At 48.2% G+C, this 20,677-nt stretch overlaps 3 protein-coding genes across 8 annotated transcripts in view; all 3 read left to right on the top strand.

The window, feature by feature from the left end:
* PXN (paxillin) overlaps nucleotides 1-8,195 on the top strand; it is a 64,040-nt gene extending 55,845 nt beyond the window's left edge. For 4 of the 5 annotated variants that reach the window (XM_090063348.1, XM_090063347.1, XM_090063345.1 and 1 more), the window contains 5 exons: nucleotides 267-437; nucleotides 791-964; nucleotides 1,579-1,660; nucleotides 1,997-2,145; nucleotides 4,237-8,195. In XM_090063348.1, coding sequence (XP_089919474.1) covers nucleotides 267-437; nucleotides 791-964; nucleotides 1,579-1,660; nucleotides 1,997-2,145; nucleotides 4,237-4,503 — 843 coding nt within the window. In that variant the 3' untranslated portion in view covers nucleotides 4,504-8,195. Of the gene's footprint in view, nucleotides 1-266; nucleotides 438-565; nucleotides 639-790; nucleotides 965-1,578; nucleotides 1,661-1,996; nucleotides 2,146-4,236 lie in introns of those variants that run through there. The other variant, XM_090063346.1, reaches the window with a different exon arrangement.
* Nucleotides 8,196-13,708: 5,513 nt separating this feature from the next.
* Nucleotides 13,709-17,629, top strand: RPLP0 (ribosomal protein lateral stalk subunit P0). 2 transcript variants are annotated; one of them, XM_090063434.1, is made up of 8 exons: nucleotides 13,709-13,742; nucleotides 14,127-14,232; nucleotides 14,813-14,988; nucleotides 15,094-15,181; nucleotides 15,526-15,672; nucleotides 16,024-16,209; nucleotides 16,644-16,784; nucleotides 17,413-17,629. In XM_090063434.1, the coding sequence occupies exons 2-8, from the start codon at nucleotides 14,179-14,181 to the stop codon at nucleotides 17,563-17,565; spliced, it is 945 nt and encodes a 314-aa protein (XP_089919560.1). In that variant the 5' UTR covers nucleotides 13,709-13,742; nucleotides 14,127-14,178; the 3' UTR covers nucleotides 17,566-17,629. The 2 variants fall into 2 exon arrangements, with proteins under 2 accessions (XP_089919560.1, XP_089919561.1); XM_090063435.1 differs by lacking the exon at nucleotides 13,709-13,742 and adding an exon at nucleotides 13,834-13,858.
* A 381-nt stretch (nucleotides 17,630-18,010) lies between these two features.
* Nucleotides 18,011-20,677, top strand: part of GCN1 (GCN1 activator of EIF2AK4) — a 71,365-nt gene continuing 68,698 nt past the window's right edge. The window contains exon 1 of the mRNA XM_090062383.1: nucleotides 18,011-18,064. Coding sequence (XP_089918509.1) covers nucleotides 18,047-18,064 — 18 coding nt within the window. The 5' untranslated portion in view covers nucleotides 18,011-18,046. The remainder of the gene's footprint in view (nucleotides 18,065-20,677) is intronic.

Genomic DNA, 20,677 nt, shown 5'->3' with positions numbered 1-20,677 from the left:
CTCAGGGCTCTGATGACATAGGTCCTGGGGGCTTTGTTACATCATGCTTGTGGTCAGCAGCTCACACCCTCATTTGGGCAGAGTGCATCTCTGCACCTGATCCTGGTTCTCACTGACTTCTACAGACATGTTAGCCTCCTCTTAGTGACTCCTGGTCTGTCCACATGCAGGGCAGCTGAAGACCAGGAAGGAGAGAGACTGCAGGACTTTTCCTAAGGAGCACTACAGTGTTTACTTCAACATCTCTGGCTTCTTTCTGTTTACAGTTCATGGCTCAGGGGAAAGCTGGGGGTGGCTCCCCTCCATCTGCACTCCCCAAACCAGGCAGCCAGTTGGACACCATGTTGGGAAGCCTCCAGTCTGACCTGAACAAACTGGGAGTAGCGACTGTTGCCAAAGGTGTTTGTGGAGCCTGCAAGAAGCCTATTGCTGGACAGGTGCGTCAGAGAAACCATCTTGTTGTTAAAATTTGGGCTACAGCTGGCTGTAATGGGGAGGGCTATGTCAGAGATGAAAGGGACAGAAGATGTTGGAGAAACTGAAGTACTCTTTATCCACTGGCCAGGTATGCTGTAAGCTCCTCCAGTGACCTCTGCCCCTGTCCTTGAGGGATTGACTGCCCTCTTCTGAGATGATAGGTAATTCAGTTTTCATGCTATCCTAGTCTAGGGCTCACCTGAGTGGTAGAACTTCTCATTTGTGCTGACCTCCACACACAATGTCTTGTCATGTGACCTGCCCAGGCAAAGAGGTGGAATCGTCCTTCATAACTGCTCTTTCTTCCTTGCAGGTTGTCACAGCCATGGGGAAAACCTGGCACCCAGAGCACTTCGTCTGCACCCACTGCCAGGAGGAGATTGGGTCGCGGAACTTCTTTGAGCGTGATGGTCAGCCCTACTGCGAGAAGGACTATCATAACCTCTTCTCCCCTCGCTGCTACTACTGCAACGGCCCCATCCTCGATGTGAGTCTGAGCCAACTCCTGTGTCTGCATCAGCAGTAGGATTCTGTGGGGCTTGCAAAGGGGGAAGTCTATTGCTGTATTGTGGGCTTGAGTATCAGGTTACATAGGCACATCTCCACCTGTCCCTGGTAAAGCTTCTCTTGCCATCTTGGCACCCCTGCTTTTCCTGTATGCCCAGTGTTTAGAGGGAAAAAACTTGGGTCCTGCTTAGCTGTCTCCAACATCTGCATTAGGGTCCTGCAGTAAGAGGGCAGGTTGTGCTTCTCCCTGTTGTAACTCAACTCAGTTAATTTATTAGAGTGTATTCACCTTCATTCCATGATATACATCCTGGCTTTTCTCACTGGGATACAATTTAATGAGGCATGATGGTGTTTCAGACCACTGCCTAGGGCCTGGTGTCCTGCCAAGGGTAGAGGGAAGAAGTAGTATACAGTACCTTGTAAGGGCAGTTGAAGCTTTGTGGAGGGGTCTCACTCAGCTGTTTTAAGCATACGTGCTTCCTGCAGTCAGCTTTGCTGGTGGTGGTTTTCTCACTCCCTCTCCCTGCCCCCTCATTCCCCCACCCCTCAGTTGAAGCCACCGACCGACCGTTCATAATTTCTTCCAAATAGAAAGTGGTGACGGCCTTGGACAGGACTTGGCACCCAGAACACTTCTTCTGCGCACAGTGTGGAGCTTTTTTTGGACCTGAAGGTACAACTTGTGTGTGCAGAAAATCTGTTATCTTGGATGGGAGATGGGAGCAACAAAGAGTTTTGATGTAAGGGGGTACTTGCCAAGTAATGGGGAAAACTAAGGGTACTGAAGTAGAGGGCTGTAATCTGGGATGGAAGCTAGCAGCAGTCCCTGCCCCTACAAGGGGATTGGAGGACATGAAGTGTAGGCAGCAAAATAAGGGATAGCTCTGTTGTCTTTGACTGGGAGCCGTAGCCATGCACTTATGCTCAAAGAGGCTGGTGGGGTGTTTGCTTGGGTGAGGGTCAGGAACTGATGCTGTTTGGCTCTGTCTTTCCCTTGTGGCCTTAACAGGATTTCATGAGAAGGATGGCAAAGCTTATTGCCGCAAGGATTACTTTGACATGTTCGCTCCTAAGTGTGGAGGCTGTGCCCGGGCCATCCTGGAAAACTATATCTCTGCCTTGAATACTCTCTGGCACCCTGAGTGCTTTGTCTGTCGGGTAAGAGAGCCCAGCCTTTTGCTGTTGTTATGTTATCCCTCTTGATGCTAGTAGGTGGGTGCTTGATCATTCTCTCTGCTGAAACGGGAGCCAGTTCCACAAGGTGCAGTGTGTCCATAACAAAGTGTTCTCTTGCTCCTCAGTCTATGCGCATCAGCATTTCTCAACCTGTGGGTCATGACCCAAAAGTGGGCCACAAGAATGTATGAAAGGGTCGCAGAAAAACTTTTAAAAATGAATCAACAAACTTTAAAAATGGATTCTCCTTTAAAGGAGGAAAACATGGGAAACTGGCTTTTCCCTTGCAGGCTGGCAGAGCTCCCTTTCCCACCCCACACACTGACCCCCTTCCCCACAATACTGGGGGGCTGAGGCCTGGGGGCAGTGGATCAGGAATGAGGGGCACTGGGTCGGGACTGGCCATTGATGTTTACAAGTGGGTTGTGGTACTAAAAAGGTTGAGAACCACTGATCTAGATGCCTCACTTCTTTTTCTTTTTTTGTCCCTTAGTTGTAATAATAGGTTTTTGGAGCAGTTCACAGATAAACTGACTTTTCACAGATAAATTGGCTTTTCCAGTGGCTTTCTTTAAGCACTGCCTTTCGCATTTGCTCTGAAAACATAGGCTAATGAGACTGACCTATGCAAACTAATGTGCAACCCAGTGAAATAGCTGTGAAGTGTGAATATAATGCAGTATAGCATCAAAAACTGTAATGTTTCAGATTAAATACCTGGCACTTTTTCAAAGAGCCTTGCAATATTAATTCTGCCAAGACCACTAGAAATGGAGAGGGATTGGTCAGTATTTTGGAGAGTGAAACAGAAGGGCCAAGTCTAGGATGAGAAACAGAATCTCTGAGCAGACCACTGGTCCATTCACCTCCCTCTGCTGCAGAGCAGCCAACTATTGCCTGAATAAACTGTAAAGGACTTTGTTGATGCCACTTTAAAACTGTGTTGCTTAAAGACTCCTGCAAGTAAGGCAGTTCCCACTAGCAAACTGACCATCTAGCAATTTGCTAGTGGCAGCCAAGAAGCTCCTGAATCCAAGTTCAAGCTTTGCTTCTGCATGTGAGATCCTGTCCTCTGTGCCTCATGCTGCCATGCTGCATATGTTTAACGGGGCTGGAAATGATGCCTTCCAGATCTCAAGGGAAGGAGTCTCCCCTTCTGTTGTGAAGGTCAGTTTTCAGCCCTGTTGTAAAATATGGAGGGGAGTGGCTTACTGTTCTCAGCATCTGTTTTTGGAAAGTGCTGGTCTTTGGGGCCCAGTATCCCTCAGTGCTGTGAACAGCTGGAATTCGTTTAGTTTCCCATGTGCAAGGATGCATGCTTTATGTGCATGCTGCTGGCTACCTGCATGTGTATCACACTTTGCATGCGTCTGTAACTAGGTGTGTGTGTGTGCATTTATGACAGTCTGCTTGGGTCCATAACCCTGTACACAGCAAGAAGGCCAAGCTCCCCTGCCTGTCACAATGGTGGAGCTGGGCTGAGGCTTGGAGGTAGAGAACTAGCTGTGGTCACAGCTCCTTCAGGGGAGGGGTTTGTTCTCTCCCCTGCCAACTCACTAGGGCTAGAAAGGCCACTGCTGGTTTTTGTGGAGTGTTTTCAGTTGCTTTGTTTTTGATCATATAGATCTCTCTCTCTATGTATACATATCTATATATATAGAGAGAGATGTATACACATAGATATAGATCAAGAATGAAGTGACTGAGAACAGTTAACAAGTGTGTGTGTATAGTATAATATAGTATTTACACCTTCCTTTTGTTACTGAAGCTAACATGGGGGACAGGAACTGAACTGCATACAGGGTATGGCTTTATTCAACTTCCTGGTTGCTTCCTCTGTCTGTCAGCTTCCAATCAGTGACCCCGTTTCTGCTGGGTATAGCTCAGCTCTTTGGCAGCATGGTGTTTGCAGCTCCCTTCCCCCACCTGTAGCATATGGATGATTCACACTTCCCACTTTTGCACTGGGCAGCTATGTGCCTGGCAGGGCACAGGCATGGATTGTGGAGTTGCCAGTATCCCTAGGTTGCCATGTCAGTCAGTCTGCCCTTTTGCTTCCTCCTCTTGCAGGAATGTTTCACGCCATTCATCAATGGCAGCTTCTTTGAGCACGATGGGCAGCCCTACTGTGAGGTGCATTACCATGAACGCCGTGGCTCGCTGTGCTCTGGCTGCCAGAAGCCCATCACCGGACGCTGCATCACTGCAATGGGCAAGAAATTTCACCCGGAACACTTTGTCTGTGCCTTCTGCCTCAAGCAGCTCAACAAAGGAACCTTCAAGGAACAGAACGACAAGCCGTACTGTCAGAACTGCTTCCTCAAACTCTTCTGTTAGAGCCATCATAGACGGGGACCTGAGCATCTTTCTGTCAGCCACTAGGCAGTCCAGTCTCTCTGAACATTACTGTGATTTAAAAACCTTACTTGGTGGGGGGGGGAGGGGCAAGGGTATGCTCAGTGCTGCTAGACAGGCAGTAGATCCAGAGAGACGAGAAGGACCATTAAACTGGAAATAGCCTTGCTGTGTATTTCAGCAGGGAGATGCTGAGACCTGTCATGAAAGCTTGTGTGATTGTTGACAGCTGAGGTGAGCCTGAAGGCTTTGGCAAGGAGACTCCTTCCTCCAGGAGGAGGCTGAGTCAAGCTATGTGAGCGCAGTCCAGCCTTGTCAGCTCTCTGTGAGCCAAAATGCAACGCTTCCCAACAATGCGTTTGTTCCTTTGGTAACATTTCCCCTCTTTCTCTCTCTCTGGGACTTTTGAATACTGTGCAACCTGAGCAATAGCTGCACAGCAAGGGCTGTGCTGTGACCTCTGTGCTGCCCTGGCAGTGCTCAGTGGAACACACAGGATCCAGTGATCTTGGAGTGTTGGCCCAGGCAGCCGTAAAGACCCTGCAGTGATGTCCCTTCTGGTCCCATAACACTGCAGGGAATTGATGCCACTTGTTTTTCTTAAAGGGGTTGCTCTGTTTTCTAGTTTCTACCATTTTTCCCTCTCCTCAGCATGCTGGAGCAGGATGTGTGTAGAGAAACCCTTCCCTGCTCCCCCAGCCTCTGGCAGGAGTGTCACAGCCTGTATTCTGTGCTGTGCATCCTGCGCTCCCCACGATTGCGGAGGGCATATGCTCCCCAAGTTTGCTGCTCCCAGGACAAAGGAGCAGGCTGGTAGCAACTAATTATTAAGAGAGTGCAGAGAAGTGGGAGGGCTTGACCCTTCCACTCCCTGGTGTGAGTGTGGCTTGTGTGGTCAATTTGGCCTGAAGCTTGCTAAGTGAAAAGCCTCTCTGGTTCTTTTTTTCTTTCTTTTCTTTTTTTTAAAGAGGCTAGCAAAAAACAAAGAGACTTTGGATCCTTTATTTTTCTTCTCTCTGCTGTTTGCTGATCAGGCCTGTCAGCCCTCCTTGATACCTTCCTTTTCCTTGCTCTGAAACTATGTTCTACTGAGAGATGCTAGAGCAATAATCTTTTATATTGACTGTTACTGGTATAACAAGTCCCTTGGGTCTGGTGTGCGTGACACACTTGGCATTTTGCTATGAACCTGAATACTGTATCCTGTCTTTGATAAGAACTGTAGGTTTCTACACTGAGGTTTGAATTCATATCTGATTTACTTTTAATCCTCTTATACAGAAATTGGTTTTGAAGTGATTTTAAGAAAGCAACTTTTATATCTCACTGTACAATTTCAGCCAGTGCATCAGTTGTGCTGGTTTACTGTGTCTTTAACCTCAATGCTTTGTTAAACCTGACTATTAACATTAAGTATTTTCTTTTTATTGGGAGTTGGGAGGGATCTGGAATTTGTGGGGAAGGGAATGTGACTTATTTTTTTCCAGCACAAGCCAATGATCTGTGAATAGCGCTTTTTTTTTTTTTTTTTCATGGATCACCTGGAATGATTTTTTTTTTTTTTTTTTTTGTAACCTGTAAACTGCTGTATTTGAATGACCTGCTTTTCTGCTCAAGCCTACTTTCTAGGAAGCGAATGTGAGTCTTAATTCAGTGCTCCATACTGCAGAGTGGGAGAGCTCAAAGCTTCACCTTGACAGTTTCCCTTCTCTTCAGCTATCAGCAATCAGAGTGAAGGGTGAGTCCTCCCCACGTGAGGAAAGGACAGCCTTATGGCTAAATGCATAGGACCAGGAATCAGGAGATCTGAAATCTGTTCTTGACAAGCTATATTGTTTTGGGCCTGTCGGCTAATCTCTCTGGGTTTTGATTTCCCCATCTAGAAAATGGGGACAGTGATCCCCTGTCTCATGGGGTTGTTGTGAGGCTCAGTTCATATTTGCAACAGTGCTTTTACACCCACACCCTTAGATGGAGGGTGATATAGAAAGGTAAAAAGTATTACATAAAAAACACTGCAGTGTTCTACAGTAATAGCCAAAGCAGCAGAAATAAACAGTGTTTTGTAGCGTTACTCTAGAAAGCTGGAGTGTGTTTATTATTAAGGTGTATAACATTAAGGTGGTTAGTTTTGAACTTGGAAAAGGCACAGAAAGTTTTGAGATTTGACTGTAAGAAACAAACCCTTGTTTTAATAGAGAGGTCCTCACTTCCTATTTCAAGTAACCTTCTCTCAGTGCTTCACTATCTTGCTTGAATAACTGGGACTGTTTCTCAGTGGTTTCCCATACAAGTGAGCCTCAGTTTGTGGTTGTGAAAGCAATGGGGTTTGAGGAACAAGTGGTAGAACTAAAAGATACTCCAGCTGGGCTGAACACAGCTTTTGGAAAGTTCATAAGGCAAGACACAATAAGTAAATTGTTTTCTTTTTGAAGTTAGGTTGACTTAAAATGTGGATTTCTGAGCCTTCTTTGTGGCCATGTTGCTGAAACTGGCACTTGTTCTGACCTGCCTGGGAGGGGGAATATCCTTGTGGCCAGAGCACTGGATTCGAAATCAGGAGATCAAGGTTCTGTTTCTGGCTCTGCCAGTTTTTCTGTGATGCTCTGTGTAGCCTCTCTGTGCCTCAGTTTCCCTATCTGTAAAATAGGGGTAATAATACTTAACCTACCTCACAGGGGTGTTGAGGCTCAGTTCACATTTATTTTTCTGGAGTGCTTCAAGAACCTTGGATGGAAGCTGCTACAGAAAGGGAAAGTGATGCTGCAGTATGCCATGTCAGCAAAGCAAAAAGGTTTCATACACACTTCCTTTAATAAAGGTTTAACAATCTCCCACAAACATTATTGGCTAAGTAAAAAGTTGAAAGCTTTTCCTGGGATTTAAACTGGTTTGTGCTCTTCCGTATTGGGATGCTGTGTTCATGGTTATCACCAAGTGTCATTTTCCCTTAAGATGTCTGCTGCCAGTAGGAGGGCCAGAAATGCCCATTTTTAGTAATAATTGCAGTGCAGTTTAGAGTGGAACATTCAAGATGCTGCATGGAGCAAACTGAAAAGATCAATGTGCTAGGATTGCCCCAGGATGATTGGCAGGATCTAGCAAGTATACACCTGCTAGATGCTGATAGTGTTAGAGGGAGAACCAGCAAGTTGTAGCGATGCGCTGTTGCAGTTACTAGGACATGAGGGGGCAGGTTTTGGAGGGGGTAGGCAAGTATGTGCCTTTGGAAGGCCGCAAGATGTTGTTGTCCAGGGCTTAACTGAATACAGCAAGGTGTACACAGTACACATCCTCTCAGAGGAGCAAAGGATCTGCATGTGGGAAGGGTTTTGGAGCTCCACACTCAAGGCAAGTTAAGCTCAGACACAGCACTGTTTCTTTGGAAGGTGTGGTTTTTTGGGGTTTTTTTTAGGGTTACCATAACTTTCTCTTTAAAGGCCTTAGTGCTCTGTTTACAGCGATCTCCTAATCTGATAAACTCTTGCATTACAACCAGAGAGCTATCAGGATAGGCAGGTCTCAGTCAAATCATGTCCTGACTGGTTTAGGGGAATTTCCCCTCTGGGTCGACAGTTATCTGTTTTTTTTTCCCCCTTTGTAAACTTCTAACTCTGCTTTTTCCATTTAAAATTCCTGCAATTATGCTAATAAAATTTTTACCATTATTTTCACTTGAGTTTGTTTCAGTCCTTTTTAACCCCAAAGCTTGTGAAATGGTCCAGAGCACTGCTGGTGCGTAACTTCTCTTGCATTCCACAGTCCAGAAACCAAAATGACCTCCAGCAACAACAGAGAAAATGTGTTAGAAACTGCAAACCTGACTGCTCAGACATATAGTTAGGGTCAGTAAAAGACATTTGTGGGCCGTGCAACAAGCAGGCATGAGTTGGACACACATATTCTTCTCTTAGCTCCTTGCCTCAGTGGAATATACTGATCTTATTGTGTCCCGGCACTATTTAATAAACAACCTGTCCATTGGTGAGAAAGTGTACTGCACAACCATTGATCCTCAGACACTGTGACCTTGCTGACTGCAACCGCAAGTAATCCATATTTGAAACTCCTGGGTTGTACAGCAACGTCCTGTATGTGCATGTGTGCAATGTACATCTGTGCTTCTACTCATCCTGTCATTCCATGTGGCACCTTTGCTATATAGGGTGTTTGCAGGAGAAAAAAAATACACAAGGCCAAACAGAAAGCATAATCTTTGACTCAAGTAGCTCAGTCTAATGGGGCCTGTACAGTGCAATCATAGTCACACAAACAGCAGACAGAAAGGCCTAGCTTTGGGACTGGGACCTTCATGAGATATGAAGCAAATGAAAACAGGGCCTTGAATATGACCCTGCACACAATAGTATGCACAAATAGTTCAGAGAACTTGAGCTCACGGGAAAGCTGTTTTTAATAAAGAATAAATCTCCACTCCCTCTTATGGAGGCTTGTGTTAACTCCCAGTTTGCCCTAAGAGAAGCTGGTTTAATCACTTCTCCAGATCTCTGAGTAGAGGATATGAAGAAAATGAAGTGGCCTTTATAGATCTGCAATCTGAGCTAAGTTATTAAAATTCCCAAGTCAGAATCACAGTGTACCAGCAGCTTCTGGGTGGCAGGCAATAGCCCAGACACAATAATGCCTACGATTAAAATGCTCCCAAGTTGGTTAATCCTTGACTGTTGACACAGTGTGCATTATATGTAGGAAATCCAAAGGTTTTCTGTAAGTGTTTAAAGTCCATGAGTTAGAACTTACAACTACATGGAAGGCAGAGTGCAGTTTTTTGAGTACCAGTACGTGACCCTGTTCATACGCTATTTTCTCATTAAATGTGTGGCTTAATATACTGCTGTTTTGGTTTAGCATAGCCTCAGACCACAAACCACGCAGCTTGTTCCTGTTGGCATGTGTGTCTGGACTCTGGGTTATGAAATAAGAAGGTTTCTTCTTTTTTTTTAATGTACAAAAAATGCCAGCTTCTCCATTTATTTATTTATTTGCACTACCTATTTCCTCCTGGCCTAGGATTCTAGGTGGAGAGATTACTACACTGTGTTGTATTTAATATAGAGGGTTGCAAACTCCATCATACAAGCAGTCTGAGTAGGAGCAACCTTTTTGGTCAGAGAGAAATTTGCATTTAGTCTTCTATTTTCCATTTGTTTCTTGGCTTCCCTGATGCCACTGCCCATGGGAGAGGCACTACAGCTGTTATGAGGTGAATGTTGTGACATGAATGTTGTGTACCTGCTCCCTGTAGGTACTTGATTAAGACTCACCAGTTCTTCTCACAGGCACAAAACAAAAGATTACTATAGACTGCCAGTGATCTACTGTAAATCACAAATAGTTTTTAGTAACACTTTCTCCTTTTCTGACTGTGTTTCCACTTCCAAGTACAGTGTTCCCTTCATCCTATCAAGGGTGAGCTATGCAGCTCCCTGCTCTGGGTCCTGTAGAAGTACTGACTCCTGCAGAAGTAACTTGAGTCCTGAGTACTGACCCTTGGTGGAACCACTCAAGCTGAAGAACTGGGCCGTCCTTGTCTACTTTTATGTTGCTGTCTGAGTGAGGGCTGCAAAGAAAAGGGGTGTTAGCATCAGCTGGGCCTTCCACAAAGGCAGGAAGTTCCAAGCTACCCTCCAGTTTTTGCAGAAAGCTAACTGTACTGAGAATGGCATGAGATGAACTTTTCACTGGTATCCAACCATCTTCTCTGAGCCTGTTTGCAGGAAGCATCTGAGTGACTCTTTTCAAGGCATACGTAATATGGTGGATATTGTAGGATAAATCCAGGGATGTTCCTTTTCTCATAGACTGCCTGGTAGGTGGGTTATGGCTTCCTGTACATAGTGCAGAGTCTATGGAAGGGGCATGGCTAGCTGGGCTGCAATACTACTTATAAGGAGGTTGGGAGTTAGAATGAATTAAAAACGGTATGAATCAAGAGTGTAATATTGTTACAAAAACTGCCAACAGCATACTAAGTAATCTTAACTGGAGTATCATTCTTCCACTCTTCAGCATTGGTGAGGTCTCACTTGCCAAGTACTGTGTCCAGTTTTGGGCACCACATTTTAAGAAAGATATGGACAAATTGGACAGAGTTCAGAGGAGAGCAACAGAAATTATTAGAGGTCTAAAAAATGTAGCATAAGGAAATCTTGGAAGAATTGGGATTATTTAGTTCAGAGAAGATTGAGGAGGGATTTCAAATATGAAAAGAACTGTTAAGCACAAATGTGCTTAAATTGCAACAGAGGGGATAAAGGAAGAACTTTCTAACTGACTCTGCTCAAGCCCTGGATGGAGCAGGTGGCCCAGGGAGAACCTCCATCATTGGTGCAGGTTAGACAGATGTTTTTTGTGGGATGGTTCAGATGGGAATGAATGACCTTTCCTTGGGCAGGGAGCGGTGAAGATGTCCTCTTGAAGCCGCTAGGAGCACAACTTTTGTATGATTCTATGGAGGTCAGTGAATACGGATCCCAGAGAACATCCTTAGATTTGTAGTGAGAGGAGTGTCCCAGTGATGGCTCTCTCCTGACACTGAGAGGATTGCAAGCCCAGTGCCCCCTTTCCTTGTGATAAGGGGGGAGGAGGGGAGGGAGCCTGGAGCTTTGGGGAAAGCCTGGTCTCATCACTCCCTCTACAGTCCATTGACAGAACTGCTGAGTTGGACAGAAGCATTAGGAGAAGGTTTGAAGGGTCTTCCTCTTCCCCTTGGAGCTACTAGCCCCTCACTGGGCTGGGTCTCATGGCATAATCCTCACTTTGATTCTCACACAGCATTTAGAAAGAGGTACATGTCTGGCAAGGGGGAGACTTGTGTAACTAACAGATCCTATAGAAAGCATTTTTGAAGTCACAGGGTCTGATTTCTGAGATTGTTTCAATCCTGAAGCTCATACTTTAGCTGCTGGAGATGAATATGCATGGTTCACCGTGTGCCTTCTGCATGGCCCATTAGGAAGTAATGAGCCATCTCCTGTGCAGACATGTAAGAACTTTGACTTTCTTGTAAGATTTATGATTTGTCCCAATTGCTTTGGCCAAGGTATATGCCCTTCCCTCGTTCTCCCTACGAGGAACTCATTGGCACTGCTTATAATGATGCCATGACTTTATTACACTGAAGTACTATGGAATCCTCTGGGCTGAAAGAAGCCTAAGGCCTTGTCTACATGGAAAATTCAATGGTGCATTGTAAATGAGTTTTTTAAATCAGTGCATGCCTCTGCCCTTGTGCTTCTTGGGGTTAAGAGCAGCATATTTGGGTTTGGATTAAACCACTTCCTTATTGATCTGAAGCTAAACCTGAGCAGCCAGTCAGCCTTTGGCACAGGGTTAAAGATGCCATCTCTAGGTAAACTTACACAACTCTCTGGTGCAAATGAGCCCTTTGAGAATGGGAAATGTCAAGGGCTCCCTGTAAAATTGGCTCTATTGCCTGGTGCTTGTGACCAAATGGAATCTCGGTCCAGCTTGGGAGGCTGATTGGAACCACCAGGAACATCCCCTCGAAGAGAAACAGCAAATAAAAACTCTGCATTCCTGGCTGAGCTGCTCTTTTGTTAAAGCATATAATGGGTTTATTTTCTAATCAAGCCAAGCTGCAACAAACCAGAGAGAGTACTGTACCACGAGCAGTTCCTCTACTGAACCAACATTCATCTGATCAAATCATTAGATATGCCTCAGTTGTTGGGTTTAATAGAGTAAGAACAACAGAGCACTGAGGAAGGATCACCATCCTCCTGCTATGCAGGATGTCTTTGCCTCCCTACACCTACCTCCTACAAATCATAAAGGTCTTCTCTGCCTTAACGTGCATGTTTTATCCTGTGGGTAGGTTCTAGTGCAGTGGTTCCCAAACTCTGATAGATTGCACACCAATTTAAAATGATACAAATGTAAGTACCACAAGCAAATTTTTGTCATATAAAGGAATTATAATGAATGTTAACTTGTACCACTGACAGGTTGTCTGCATACCACTGGTGGTACCTGTACCACAGATTGGGAACCACTGTTCTAGTGCATTCCTTAAATAGTTGGTTTCCATGTAGGAGGCTGGACAGTGGAGATCCAGAAGCACCTGGAAAGTTACTGTCCTACTGCAAGGCTTGGATCCTTGGGTGTGTGAGCTCAGCTCCTGGCTTTGCCCCTGATTTGTGGTTTGGCCTTGAACAAGTTTATCCACGTGGTCACAACCGTGGGTCTAATTCTGGTCTCATGCTAGGCTTATGCTAACATTAACTCTATTCACAGCATGGCAGTAGAGCATCTCCTGGATTATGCTAGTGTAAAGAGAGATCGGGATCAAACACCATTGGAAAATCAAAGCACTACCAGTGGTATGCAGACAGTCATTCATGTACACACAGGAATAAACAGTGGGCTTCTCCCTGGCAGGCACACTGTGTGCAATAACTGGGATCTATGTTGTTTGTCAGAACACAAGTCATTTTGCAGCTATGCTGAGCCTCATCGTTGGAAGAAGAGTCTTGCTCTTAAAACAGTCTGATCACAAACAATTCTCAGGTTCCTGCTGGGTGGTGGCCGTCCAGCCATTGTGGCTTGGTGTCTCACCACTCTGCCCATTTCCATGCAGATCACCCTATTGCTCGCTAAGAACTGTTCCTTCCTCTCAGACCACAGGCGGTTCCTGGCAAGAGGAGCTGGAGTGTGTGCAAGTGCTGAGCCCTCCAGCCAAACCCTGTGGATCTGCCCTTGGTGGACTCGGGCAGGGGCCTATGCTGCTCCCACCTGCTGTGCCCCATTCAAGGGGAGCCTATGGGCACAGTGCCCTGTCCTGCTAGGGTGCCTTGCGTGTTCCCTGCTGTATCAGGGCTGCTACAGGGCGACTCCCCGGTGGGCACCGGCCCCGGGGTCGGGTGTGACAGGGACCGTGAAGAGGTGACGGTGCTCTGGCGCCTCGGAGGGTCCTCCCCAGCAGGGGGCGCACTAGCTGTAGGCGTCGCCCCGTCCGCCGTTCCGGCTCCTTTAAAAGCCGGTGCTTTCCTTACGAGTGACAAGCCTTCTGCCCAATAGCAGCGGCGAGCCCGACTCGTCCCATTATCGACACCCGTCGTGGCCAATGGATGGGGAGGCGCCCCGTCCTTTGCTGGCCGTCGCCGATTGGCTGAGACTCGGCATATAAAAGGAGGAGGAGGGGCCACTGCCTGCTCTTTCTTTCCGTAGCTCGCGTGGAGGTGGGAGCGCAGAGTGGTAGCGCTGGGTCCGGGTGGGGGCGGCCACACCCGCGTGCTCTGGGCCTGGCCGGGCAGCATGGGCGGCGGAGGGGTCCACCCCCACACGCGGGGCAGAGGTGGGCCCGGCTTTGCAGGGCCTGGCAGGGCGAGCGCGGGAGTCCCAGGGGCTCTGGCCGAGGCTGGCTCCGCTCCGGGCCCCAGGGGTGGGGAGGCCCCCGCTCCCCCGCACGGCTCTTTCCCCTCCCCCAGCCCTTCTCCTCGCAGACTTTACTGCGGGGGGAGTGAGTGCGCGCATGCGCGGCGCGGGCTGTGCTGGGCCCCGGCCCGGCGATGCTCGTGTGCCCGGGGCAAGCACTGAGTGTGGGCTGGTGCTGTCTCCCACAGGCCTCGCCTCGTCTTTAAACCGTCCGCGGCAATCCTTGGCAGCACCGGCGTGATGCCCAGGGAAGACCGAGCCACGTGGAAGTCCAACTATTTCCTGAAAATCATCGTAAGTGCCCGACAGTCGCTGGCTGCGCGTGGGGCTGGGCGCCGAGGCCCTGCATGTGGCCAAGCAGCAGTGCCGCAGGCCCTGCTCCAGCCGATGTGGATCTGACCCCCATCTCGTAAAGCTGCTCTGCCAGCTGGGTACACGCGGCAGTTGGTCTCCTGGGGGACTTGGCCGACACTGCTGTGCGGAGCAGCCACTGGGGTCAAGCTGCACAGCTGTAGGAAGCTGTGCAGGGTTCCTAGGAAAAAAGTACCTGCATTGAGGGGGAAAGTCCAGCTTGTGTGTAAGAAAAATGCTGCACAGGAGCCCTGTCCACACCACCTGCTTTCCACCTGAGCGCAGTTTGTGTGGTGTGGCGTGCTCTGAAAGATGTGACTAATGGCAGCTGCAGCTCCTCGCTAGAACCATACATGCAACAAGGGTAACGTCATCCAGGTGTCATTTCTTCATGGAGTTAAAACGGCCTTCACTAATATACAACCGCAAGCACAAACTTCACTTGTGCTTTATCTGGGCTATGTCATTGTTCAGCAGCTTGGTTTGGATATCTTTGCCTAACTTGCTTCTGTTCTCTCTGTAGCAACTACTGGATGATTATCCAAAATGCTTCATTGTGGGAGCAGACAACGTTGGATCCAAACAGATGCAGCAGATCCGCATGTCCCTGCGTGGGAAGGCTGTTGTGCTGATGGGGAAGAACACCATGATGCGCAAAGCTATCCGGGGTCACCTGGAGAACAACCCTGCTCTGGAAAAGTGAGTAAAACTGTCCTGTTCCACACCTAGCTTCTGCTTCCCAGGCAAGGAGAAGTTTGTTGGAAAGAGTGAAACTGAACAAGTGTCTTTTTGTGTCTCCTTCAGGTTGCTGCCTCACATCCGTGGAAATGTGGGCTTTGTATTCACCAAGGAGGATCTGACTGAGATCCGGGACATGCTGTTGGCTAACAAGGTAAAGGCGGAGGGTGTTGCAGCAACTCCCTTGTAGCACCCCTAGTAAACCCCCTTGTAGCAGCCCTGGAGGTCTTGGGTCTGACCGGAGCTCAATATGGGATGTTCATAATGAATCTTAGTTTAGAAAGCAGGAAGGGACAGACTCTTTGCCTTTTGGGGTCTGCTTCTGGCTTTGCTGCTAGATACCTAAAACTCAGGTAGAGTCAGTTATTTTTGTCTCCGTTTGTCTTGTATATAATTGGGCAATGTTGGTCTCTGAAAAGCTGTGTGAGGAGTTAATACCCTGCGGTTCTTTCTGAGATGAGCATTATTTTGCTTTTTGTCCCTGTTTCCTGGTTCTAGGTGCCAGCGGCAGCTCGCGCCGGTGCCATTGCCCCCTGTGATGTCACTGTGCCAGCTCAGAACACTGGTCTGGGTCCCGAGAAGACCTCCTTCTTCCAGGCTCTGGGCATCACCACAAAGATCTCCAGGGGTACCATTGAAATCCTGGTGAGTGCAAAGCAGTGTTTAGTGGCTGCTAGCAAACAGGGTCCAGCTTGTCTGTGGTGAGGTGCAAGGGTCTTGCACAGCACAGATGTGTACACCAGAGCATTTCACACAGGAAGCACACCTGGTTTGCCAGGCTAGTGCTAAATGGTTTTTTTTAAAAACGCGCCATTTGCTGCACAGGTTGCTGCTATTTTTATAGACCACAGCCGAGCACTGAGCTTGTTTTTCTTTCAGCATTCTTGGTGCAAGTCCTTCAGTCCCACTTGTAGCCTTCAGTGCTGTGTACTTGAACTGTTATCTCTGTGTCTGGTTTTCCCTGCAGCTGGTTGCTTACTTTTCCTTGTTCCTCAGAGCGACGTGCAGCTGATCAAGACTGGAGACAAAGTGGGTGCCAGTGAAGCCACCTTGCTGAACATGTTGAACATCTCCCCGTTCTCCTTTGGGCTGGTTATCCAGCAGGTGTTTGACAATGGCAGCATTTACAATCCAGAAGTGCTGGACATCACTGAGGAGACTCTGCATAACCGCTTCCTGGAAGTAAGAGCTGCTTTCTTGTGCTGCATGCCATGCTTGATCTAGTCCTCAGAGAGCACAGGAGTAGCCACTAGGATATCTCATCTAAAGCTGGACTGGGCAGGTCTGTCTTTTCCTGTTGGAACAAGTATCATCCAGAAGTGAACGGCTCCCAGTCCTGAATAACCAGGGCAGTCTCATTGTTTGGGACCGTATTCTTGCATCTCCTTGGAGTTTGTGCAACAAACAAAGAAAAACAAGAATTGCCCAGAAAAGATGACAGGAGTTGAGATGAGTTTCTTCCAGGAGGGATGCTGTGTTCTGCCACTATTTGCTCTCCTTGTGCTACATGTAAAATGCAGAGGAAACAGAGAACACACACTTGGAAATGGGTTTGGGGTTCTGACTACCTTTTTTGAATGCTTAGAAACATGAGGTCTTCTTTTCCCCTTCCTCAGGGTGTTCGTAATGTTGCAAGCGTTTGTCTGCAAATTGGCTACCCAACCATTGCTTCTGTGCCCCATTCTATCATCAATGGGTACAAGCGGGTTCTAGCTGTGGCTGTGGAGACTGACTACACCTTCCCACTGGCTGAAAAGGTAAAGTCTCAGACCATCTTGCTGACCAAAAACTTGCTTGTAAAGGCACAAACACAAAATGGTCTTGAAGAGAGGTGGTCTGAGAGCTGTAAGGCATAGACAGACAAAGCTGTATGAGAGAGATCTGCGCTGAATAAGACAACTACTAACACCATAGAATTAATATTAATGGAATGACTATGTGACTGGTGGGGTGCAAGGTGTGAGGTCTACATTGCCCCAGGGGAAGTCTGGGGGGATGGGAATTCCCTGCCCCTTGACCCCCCAGCACTAGGCATGGCTTTCTCACAAGGAGGATAGGGAATGTGCTTCCAAAGAGCTGCTCTAATGCTTGTCCTCCTTTTCTTCTCATCCTGGTAAGTCACCATCATGGCCTTTTGTCTTAAGTTCACTAATAAGACACGGCTCTCTAAATGAAATGCATCTTTTGAGGTCCTGGCAGTGTTGGCATAGCCTCTCAGTGTGCAGTGTGGGCTATCCTGACTTTAATCCCTCTGGAACCTCAACCTGTGTCCTTTCTAGGTAGTCCTGCTGGTAGGTAGGTACTGCCAGCCTCTAGGAAGGGGGTCTGGTCAGTCACAATTTAATCGATTCACTTCCTGAAGCAATGTGCTTGATTCTCTTTCAGGTGAAGGCGTTCCTGGCTGATCCCTCTGCCTTTGTGGCTGCTGCCCCTGTGGCAGCTGAAGTGGCTGCTCCTGCTGCTGCTCCAGCCAAAGAAGAAGTGAAGGAGGAATCGGAGGAGTCTGATGAAGACATGGGATTCGGTCTGTTTGACTGAATCCTGCCAGTCCTGGCTCTTGCCACCTGCCCATTTAAGTTCAGAAATAAAGTGCTGATTTCCACCTCTTGCTGGTTTTGGTCTCTGCAGACTTGGGGGCAGAACACAGGTTTTTCAAAGAGTCAGAGCTTAGGGTGGATCCGGTCCCGAGGCCCGTGCAGGGAAAGAGGGGGGCAGGACATGAGCCCGCTGCGCTGAGGCGGCCTGGCTGCCTGCCGCCGCTGCGGCCGGGCCCTCAGCGGAGCTCCGTGGACGCTGGAGACGGGCCGCGCCAGCGGGGGTGGGGGCGGCTGTTGAGCCCTGGCGTGGCGGAGCCTGCTGGGCCCCGCCCCCTGAGCGTTCTGCGGCTGCGCGGTTGGTACCAGTCGTGCTGGAGGGGGTGCCCCTCCCGTTTCTAAGGGGACGAGCCCCGCCCCTGCCGGGCTGTCAGCACATGACCAGGACGCGAAGCCGCTAGTGCTTCCGGGTCGTAGCCGGCGCGATGGCGGCTGACACGCAGGTGAGCTCGGGCGCAGGGCCCGGTCCGACTGCGGCGTCACGTCGCGCCCCCTCGCCCCGGGCGGCTGCTCGTGGGGCATAGCCTACCTCCTGGGCTGGCTCCTTCGCCCGGTGCCGGTGGGGCTGCCCCACGCGGCACCCGCCCCGGCCAGTGGGAGGGTGGCGACTGCTGCGGCCTCCGCCCTCCCCCTTGGAAGCTGCGGGAGCGGCCGAGGCCCCGAGCCGCCTCGGCCACGGTCGCGATCGGGGCGGGGCGGAGGGTGGGGGTTGGTTCCAGGTAAAAGTGACCCGAAACGCAGCGTTTAGCTGCGGAGAGCTGTATTCTCACTGCGGCGGCTCTGGGCGGCGCGTGTCGTGCGTGCGCCTTGCTGGGGTTCCTGCTTTAGCTGCCTCCTGGGTGGAGCCAGAGCCCCACAGCTGAACCTCAAGCCCTGGCACTACTTGACACTAGGAAGGTCCCCATTATCCTACCTTCCCCATGGTTTAGCTTTGGCATCAGGGCGGTTCCTGCATCATTGTTGATCTCTAAGGCAGTGGGAGCTGCAGAAGAGTCGGACCTGAAGCTCCTGCCTGGTTTGGCCTGTGCAAGGTTTTCTCGTAGTTTTGTTCTAAGCAGGCTGCTCAGGCCCTGCCTGCCTCTGGCTTGATGCGTTTATATGTGTTTGTTTACATCTTACCATGGCTGTTTCCATGTATAATATATCTACCTGTGTCTGTGTATAAATGCTAATAAAGAGAACAGCTAGTGGTGTACAAGGCCAAGTATAATGACTCCTCCTCATCTTCATATGGGAGGAGTTGTTCATACCAGGAACATTGTGGGCACTGTTGGAATATAAACCACACTGATAATGGTTCTGGCAGCCTGGAAATTGAAGCATGTTTCATTTTACGTATGTCTCATCCAGCATATGGTCAGTCACCAGAGGACCTGCCAAGTATTCCAGTTTTGCCTCTAATGGCGGCAGGTTTTTGTAACAGAAAAATCTCTGGTGTTCATACTTTAACTGACAGGCCAAAGAGTTGTTGCAGATTATTGTTCCTATCTCACTGCTAAATCCTCCTCTGGGTCATGCTGCCCAGAAGACTTTTCTTGCTTTCTCTCAGTTCTTAGAGAGGTCCCAGGATTTAGGATGCTTGGGTTGGAGAAAAGCCAGCATCTCCTGGGTGGTCCAGATAGCTTTTTTTAAGAATGAAGTATGCACACAAACAGAGAAGAACTTTATCAATAACTCTGGATTAAGGTGAGTGGAGGCACTTCATGCTTCTGGGGATTCAGCTAGGCTTTCTATGCCCTCCATGTCTGTACCCATTGGCCATGTCTAGATGGGCACATCTGTGCGGTATGTGGTGGCACAGATGCATAGATCCAGCTGTTCTCTGCACTGCAAGGTAGAAGCATAGGGAGGGGGGGAGGTTGACACTGGGAGATCCCAAGGTTAAAAAACCTACGCAAAAAAAAGTGGAGCAGCGCATGCGGGGGCAGCGTGCACCGGGGACAGGTAACAGCAGCACAAGGTGTGTCGCTGCTTTTTGTCCCTGGGGAAACAAATATCCATGCTTATATGGATGTGGGTATTGTGGTCAGACTGATGGAGCTCCATTTTTAGGGAATAGAATAGTATTTGTAAAGTCCATATAGAGGAGGTATTGCACAGGAATATGGTTTGGTTGTTACATACTCCCATCTAACAGGCATTTTGGGTGCTGGCTCAAGTCACTTCCCCCTGTGTTTTCAAGGTACATGGTGTATGGAGAATATTGCAGTTCTGAAGTGGGAATGCTGAGCATGGGGCAGTTTCAGGGCTGAGCCTTAAACTTTAGGCCGTTCCCACACATCTGTTGTTACAGGTGGTCTCTAGATGCAGAGCACTGGCCCTTATGTCAGTTGTTCCCACCTGAGTTGCGCTGCCCTGCTCTGGGCCCAGACCAGATTTTCTTCAGATGCTTTTTACAAAACATAATTTTAAAAATGCTTTATGTAAAGTATCAGTAAAATAAACTTATCGTCGGAATCTAATCATCTTTCCGCAGCCTTTTCAGCCTAAGCATCCCAGCATTGTGCTAGTACGCGGAAGCTGGAAAATGACCCCACTGATGCACAGTCATTATATGGAATTGACTAGTTCCATGGCTGAAGAAACATTAAGGGTAGAAACTAAATTAGATTCTCAAGTTCTTTGTTTCAGTAATTTTGTATAGAAGATATGATGCTCCCTTAACGTGACACAGTCCTAAATTGAAGCCTCTGACTCTTACACATTTCATGAAGCATGGAGGTCATGTCCAAGAAGAAATAAAGATAAGCCTTTCAGTTTACTGGTAGTATGAAATCATGACTGAAACCCTTAAGCTATGCAATTAAACCTGAACTAAATACTGTAGCCAGTCAGAACATCCCTTTTCAGTAAATGAGCATGATTTTGTGGACAAGATGCTACTGAACTGCAGGAATTCTGCATTCTCTTGTAGCACAATTTTTCAGCCTTGAGAGGTCACATTCTAGGCAACTGATTTTGTTTGTTCCCTGGATGCCCAAATGAAATGCACTGCTTTGTGAATATACACTCTGTCTTCTGTATAAAAAGATAACTACAATCTAGTGTCAACCTGT

Source organism: Crocodylus siamensis, chromosome 9, assembly GCF_052110815.1.
Source record: "Crocodylus siamensis isolate JL-2025a chromosome 9, ASM5211081v1, whole genome shotgun sequence".
Lineage (NCBI taxonomy): Eukaryota > Metazoa > Chordata > Crocodylia > Crocodylidae > Crocodylus > Crocodylus siamensis.
This window is presented reverse-complemented; position numbering and strand designations above follow the sequence as displayed.

Excerpts from the sequence above, each read along its gene's own strand:
- RPLP0 (XM_090063434.1), top strand. The coding sequence starts at position 14,179 with ATGCCCAGGGAAGACCGAGCCACGTGGAAGTCCAACTATTTCCTGAAA. Across the intron at positions 14,233-14,812 it reads ACTATTTCCTGAAAATCATC|CAACTACTGGATGATTATCC; the intron begins GTAAGTGCCCGA and ends TTCTCTCTGTAG. Across the intron at positions 16,210-16,643 it reads TGCATAACCGCTTCCTGGAA|GGTGTTCGTAATGTTGCAAG; the intron begins GTAAGAGCTGCT and ends CCCCTTCCTCAG.